The 7,454-nt window shown below is 33.7% G+C and overlaps 1 protein-coding gene across 1 annotated transcript; it reads left to right on the forward strand.

The window, feature by feature from the left end:
- Positions 1 to 283: 283 nt before the first annotated feature.
- Positions 284 to 4,731, forward strand: LOC100804431 (cytokinin dehydrogenase 3). The gene is made up of 5 exons (XM_003547426.5): positions 284 to 1,185; positions 2,178 to 2,305; positions 2,903 to 3,178; positions 3,604 to 3,872; positions 4,219 to 4,731. Exons 1-5 carry the CDS (start codon positions 330 to 332, stop codon positions 4,508 to 4,510), a joined length of 1,821 nt encoding a protein of 606 aa, XP_003547474.2. The 5' UTR covers positions 284 to 329; the 3' UTR covers positions 4,511 to 4,731.
- Positions 4,732 to 7,454: the final 2,723 nt, after the last annotated feature.

Genomic DNA, 7,454 nt, shown 5'->3' on the forward strand with positions numbered 1-7,454 from the left:
AAAATCAAACAATAACTAAGAAAAACATCTTCACTTCAATTCAACATTAAATCAAAAATAATCCCTGCTTTGTTATTTTTTACCCACCAATTATCATATTTGTTATTTATTATTTTTTTATGTTCTTGCTATAAAGGAAATCACTATTTGACTCACACAAAACTATAAAGGAATCAAATAATCAATTATTATTTAAAAACTCTATTAAAATAACAATTACAACAAAATCCCTTATTTTTTCTTCCTTATCATTATTAAACCTTCCCATTCTCTCTTTCTATCTCTACATGTTTTTCTCAAATTAAATATTTTCTATATCCTCCTTTATCATGCAAATTAAAGTCCTCTTCCATTCTATATATAGCCCCTACCTCCTCCACCTCCTTTCCCCACTACAACACACAAACACCAACAACCAAATCAATCCATCCACCCTAGAAACAACAAAGCACTCTCTCTTCTCTCATTCTATTATCTTCTCTCATCCTCTTATTCTCTCCAAACCAACAAAAAAAAAAATGGTTGCTGAGAACTACCCTTCTCCCACATACTTCATCCTCCTGTTCATAACCATAACACGTTTGATCTCCACAGTGGGCAAAACCTCCCAATGGACGAAGGCCCTGTCGCTGACTCCGGAACTCGCCTCCGTCTCCCTCGACGACACCATCTTCTGCAAGCTCCGTGACGACCCAGAGGCCCTCCAGGGGAGGGCCTCCAGGGACTACGGGAACCTCGTCCGCGAGGTTCCCTTGGCAGTCTTCCACCCAGCCTCAGCGAGCGACATCGCGAGGCTGATCAAGCTGTCGTACAACGGCTCTGTCCCCTTCAAGATTGCGGCGAGGGGGCAAGGGCACTCGACAAGGGGCCAGGCGATGGCACGTGAGGGGGTGGTGGTGGACATGGCGGGGTTCAGAGAGAGAGGGAATGGAGTGGGGATAAGGGTTGTGAGTAGTGTGGACCCTAATAATAAGAATGGTTACTACTATTATGCGGATGTTGGAGGGGAACAGTTGTGGATCGATGTGCTACACGCCACGCTCGAGCATGGACTTGCACCTATGTCCTGGACTGATTACTTGTACTTGACGCTGGGAGGGACTCTCTCCAATGCTGGCATCAGTGGCCAGACATTCCGCTATGGTCCTCAAATCACCACTGTCCGGGAAATGGACGTAATCACCGGTAAGAAAACTTTCCATTCAACCAGTTAACTTACATGTTTTTAGTTTTTTAGCTTCCAATATCCAATAGTTTATAACTTGTAAGCTTCAATTTTATGTTAATTTATAAGCTAGTTTTACCCTACTTTTGAAAATTCAAGGATTTTGGTACTACAATAACTCCCTTGTCAAACTCGTTCAATTGTTGGCTTAGTATCAAGTAGACTCTTGGATTTTTAGGTGTACTTTAACAACCATGTTAATTTAATTGATCAGGGTTTTAATATTATGGAAATTGGCCATTGGACAACTTGGAATGGAAGGAAAGCGGGAGATGGAAAGGGAAAAGAAATTAATTAGAATAATTGTTAATATTAGTTGCGTGAAAAAAATTAAATTTGCTGAATTAAATTATGGTTCATCACGACTCTATTTGTGGCAACACCAACGTGCCGTTTTCAGAACTTCATTGCAACAGCGGTTATAGTGGCGTTTATTCAATTCATATTTTAATGCATCAGACTGTGATTGCGATTGAAATTTTATGAAATCTTGTTTTATAAACTTGTTCTTTTGATTAGGAAACTTGATTCTATTTTATATATATTTAATGTAACGCCGAATTAATGGTTGATAAACGAGTCTTTGTCTAAAATTTTGGCGAATGTTAGCAAGCGTTTTCCACGTGGTCCCGTACGTGTTTGAAAAATTCTTAATCATGGAATCAGTTCACACGGGCAGTCATAGACTCATAGACTCCAATTCTTGATTAATTGTTTTCTTATTAATATTGGTCCATGGTCTTATTTTGGTCAATTCTTTTTATTAAAAATAAACGGGCTGCTGAATTTTAATTTACTCAAGTGTTTGTTAATGAATATGTGTGCATGCATGCAATTATATATATATATATATATATATATATATATATATATATATATATATATATATATATATATATATATATATTACTATTATTTATTTGTGTTTTAATCAAATTTTGGTTTGGTTCAGGAAAGGGAGAATTTGTGACTTGCTCTCAGCAGACGAATTCGGAGTTGTTTCACGCGGTTCTTGGAGGCTTAGGACAATTTGGAATTATAACAAGGGCAAGAATTGCTCTTGCGCCAGCTCCGAAGAGGGTACGTTTAAAATCTTCGGAATTGACTAGGACTTGTCTTGTTGCTTCTTCCTCCAACATCTCTCATATAGTAACGCAAATTTCTAAATATGTTACATTATTAATTCAACCACCAAGCTTTGCGGAAGCATCAAATGTCGTTGTCCTGAAAGCTTCATGTCATCATTTTTCTTGGCACCCATATACACACACATACGTTTCACATTGTGTCAGTGCATATTAGTCATCCATGAAAGACACATGTACAAATGAAAACGAGAGGAGTTATATTAAAATGTGTGTTGGAAAAATATATATCATATTTTCATAAGTCTTAATTTTGAAATTAATATACAGTAACCCTTTGAGACCTTAGCAATTAAGCCAATAAAAAGGCTCGTATTAACCCCAACCAACAACTATTAGAAAATACTAACAAGTATAGGTGTATACATAAATGATTCATTTGAATTTTAGTACCTTAATTATTTAACTTTATCCTTCTATTTGATGGGACTCGTTGCATAAGCCATACATACATAATCATGCGTTCATTATTGTTTTTCATTATGAGTTAATGAGTTGATTGTATGAACTAATGGTGAATTTTTGTTGGCAGGTTAAATGGGTGAGACTTTTGTACAATGACTTTTCTGCTTTTACCAAAGACCAGGAACAACTAATATCTGTCACTGGAAGGAAACAAAATGTTTCACTGGATTATTTGGAAGGATTGCTGCTAATGCACCAAGGACCCATAAATAATTGGAGATCTTCTTTCTTCCCTTTAGCCGACCATGCCCGAATAATTTCGCTAGTAACTAAACACAGCGTCCTCTATTGCCTAGAAGTTGCCAAATATTATGATGGCCAAAATGAAAACAATGTGGACAAGGTACCATCTCCATTCATGTGCATTTGCCTTGATGATGTTTCTTCTATTTTTTCTTTTAATGTTTTGATCTCACCTTATATAATAACCCTTTGTCACACTCAATCTTGTTATATTTTTAAGAGTTTAATGATAATATTATGATTTTGTTGTGAAAAAAGAGAGTTTAATTGTTATTATATAATCACAAATTATCATTAATATGACTTTTAAAATAACTAATAATATAAAAATTAATAAATTTATCGTATTTAATGAGTTATAATTAAATGATCATATAAAATTATTTTATATTATTAACACATAATTTTTTTTTCCTATTTTTAATATTTGTTTTACTATAAGTTGTTATATTTTCAATCTTTTTTCTAGTATAAGTTTTAATAATCAATATTGTAAGTAATATTCTCATTTTTCATGTTGTGTAGGAACTCCAAGTTTTACTACAAGGATTGAGCTATATCCCTGGATTTTACTATGAAAAAGATGTCTCATATTTTGAGTTCTTGAATAGAGTCCGAAGTGGAGAGTTGAAGCTACAGTCACAAGGACTATGGGATGTTCCTCACCCGTGGCTTAATTTGTTTATACCGAAATCTCAAATCATGGAATTTGACTCGGGCGTGTTCAAGAATATCATCCTTAAACGAAACATCACCACAGGACCTGTCTTGGTTTACCCCATGAATAGAAACAAGTAATTGAGCTTAACTAACTAATCTCAACTTATGTTGTTATCATTAGGAAAAATGTTAATTGGTACGAAAACTATATATACCACTATTTTCATTTAAATTCATGAAAGTGAAATTTCTCTTTCCTAAAACAAATTCTTTCTCTTAAAATGAATTTTTGTTTTTCTCAATCTCCATCAATTACTTATTTCCTTTTTTGAATGTTTGAAAAGTCATTCACAACATTTTCTTCATAAAAGGGTTATTCGTACCAATTTAAATAGAATTGCCGTTATTATCAGATGTACAATTCTTCTCTTCACTCACTTCTTTTCCATTAAAATTGTAAAAAAAAAATAAAAAAATCAGGTGGGACAATAGGATGTCAGCATCAATACCCGACGAGGATATCTTCTACACAGTTGGATTTTTGCATTCAAGTGGGTTTGATAATTGGAAGGCCTATGATGCTCAAAATAAAGAAATTCTACAATTTTGTAACGTTGCTGGGATCAAGGTTAAGCAATATCTTCCCCACTATCGCACACAAGAAGATTGGGCAAACCATTTTGGCCCTAAATGGAGGACTTTTGTAGAAAGAAAACACCAGTTTGATCCAAGAATGATTCTATCACCTGGACAAAGAATCTTTAACAATTAAAATAGCTTTAAAAATATATATTCCCCAAAAAAAAATTATATAATATGGTGGGACTACCCAAGTTAGCTAGCTGGCTGATCACAAGTGTGCACATAGGACCCAGAATTCAGATGATAGCCTTTGTACTTGTTTTTGTTAAGAGGGTGGGGTTAAAAGCTGCATGACTTTGGCATATATGTAGATCAGGTTACACATACTTTAGATACGTTAGGTTGACAAAATCATGTGTGAAATAAGATGCACACAGCTAGCTGTGTACCTTTCTTTCTCTCTGTCCCTCAATTTGTCTATCACTAAAAAGATTTCTATATAGTTTAGAACCTAGTGAAGAGAAAGAAAAAACCATTATATTGAGGATTTAATTTTATCACGTTCTAATCCTATACATTAATATTCTTAAATGTGCAATGAGTGTGCTCGGTGCCTTAATGATTCTTTATCTTTGTTAATTGTTATATTGTAGGGTTTTGTTTTTGCCTTCCTAATTTTGTAACAGGGGCACCCCTAGCAATAATTGAGATCCTAGGTTAACTAAGGAACAGCATTATTGTGTCTAAATTGAGATTCCTAGCTGTATGCCATAATAATAAATCATCGTAGGTTGCTAGATAGATGTGATAGCGCCAAATGCCTTCCAATACTATAATCTCCATTGCAAGATCCTTCGTTGTGATTGTGTAGAAAAGATTACGCTGCTTTACAAGAGAATACTCCAAGAAAGCAAGTGATTGCTCCTTAATATAAAGAATCATGCAATAAACAAATGGTGTCGTAATCCATAAAGTGTATTTAATATTTGATGAAAGAGTAGTGTAGACATCAAACAAAATAAAGTTTGATGCAATTCGAATTATAGATACTTGATTAATCTCTAAATTATGTTGAGACAATCATATTTGAATTTGATAAGACTATTATGAACGATAAAAAATATTATAAATAATAAAAAAATTTCATCAAACATTTAATACAATTATATACCTTACTCAAATTTGAAAACCTGTACATATGGGAAAAAAACCTTTACTAAAAGAGGTTAAACTCACCATACGGATTTTTATATGTCGAAGGGATCTTTAATTGTCCATTGGAAAACATCCTAATTCATAAAAAAGGAAAGAAAGTTTAGACATGAATAATTACGGACCAATGAATGCAACCTACGTCTCTCAATTTTAAGGAGAATTTAGGAATATTATAGTATATCACTGAAAGTACACACAAGTGGCAATGATGAATATTTTAATTTAAAGTTTTAATTGGATTCGAAATTAATCCCTTCTTTTTTCCAGAAAAAATAATAATCATCGAGTAATCAAGACAATTTCCCAAGTAGACAACAAGAATACAAAAGAGAATACGTGACTTCGTTTCACCATAGAAAAGAAGGAATGCAATAACGATGATAATAATTATAAAATGAAATTGACAAAATATCTAAATGCCTGTAGATATTTCTACAGCGAATGATAAGTGTTTTTCCATTAAAAATAAGTTTCTTTTGTTAAGAATTTCTAACATTTTTAGTTCCAAAATATAGGAATGAAGCCAATAAGTAAGTAAGAATTTCTAACGTCTGAAAGCAAGAAGAACATCTTATGAAACAATCCAATCTAACTAAAATCCTAATTAATAGACTATTTCAATTAAAAATGAAAACTAACTATACTGCTACAGAGTGATGATATCTGAATCAAACTAAGAAAACGATATTGGAACAGCCAACAGAAATATACATCAAGAATATAAAGAATAAGAAGAAAAATATCTAAGGAGTTATATATAAAATTGATTTGGTAGTGAAAGAAGAAGAAAATGAAGAAAGGTCGTGAATTCAAGCTACTATGTCCATAATGACACTATGATAGACAAACAATACAACCAAAACAAATGCAAACTTTAAGGTGAATTTTGTTGACGGGCATAACCATGGCATCAACATTTGAATACTCAAATCTTTATTTGAATATTTCTTATGTAAATGACTTAGTATCTTAATCACTCACTCACTTGCACACACTCTTAAAGATTGGGGAGGCATTTTTTTATCCGCAAAGAAAAAGAAATATTTCATTAAGTAAGAGGATATAGGTACAAGGGGTACCTACCCTTACAAACAATACCATAGCACTACAAGTTAGTAGTAACCCCACCATCAAGCATGTGAAGAGATTGAGACCAACTTTTTTGAACTAGCAATAGTCCCTGGATCACTAGCTAACCACTTCATCTCTTGTGTGTAACAAACATGTATCAAAGCAGAAGAAAAACAATGTTGAGAGAGAAGGGGAGGGAAACACTGAGAGGGAGTGATGGTAAGGGGGATGGGGGTGATTGAAAGGGAGAAGGTGAGTGGTTGATGGTGAAATCCAAATCTCGTAAGCCCAAGGTGGAACTTACAACTTTTTACTTCTCACACTTTCCTAATGCTTTTGGGAAAAAAGACTTATGGAAGGTGTTCAATAGATGGGGACATGTTAATGAGGTCTTTATCATTCCAAAGAGAAGTAAGAAAGGATGGAGATATGGCTTTGTGAGGTTTTGGGGGGTAAATGACATTGTGAGGTTGGAGAGGCATTTGCATTGTATTTTGATTGGAAATATGAAAATGCAAGTCAATGCACCAAAGTTCAACAGAAGAACTGAGGAACAAGGACCACAACATTTGTAGAAATACATGATACAACCCGCAACAGTAAGGAAAATGGAGGAACAAAAAAAGGTAAGGGATATAGATAAGGCATATGGAAAACAACTAATGGTAGAGACTTATAAATATGGAAAAGACAAAGGCAAAACATCAAAGGCTAGGGAGACATTACAACATGTTAACCATGACAAAAGAATAAGGTGACATGAAAATTACTACAAGAAATGAACTACTAACTAGAAAGGGTGGAACTTGACGATGGAAATAACAAACATGGAATGGATATCAAAAATT

Source organism: Glycine max, chromosome 15 (genome assembly GCF_000004515.6).
Source record: "Glycine max cultivar Williams 82 chromosome 15, Glycine_max_v4.0, whole genome shotgun sequence".
Classification (NCBI taxonomy): Eukaryota; Viridiplantae; Streptophyta; class Magnoliopsida; order Fabales; family Fabaceae; genus Glycine; species Glycine max.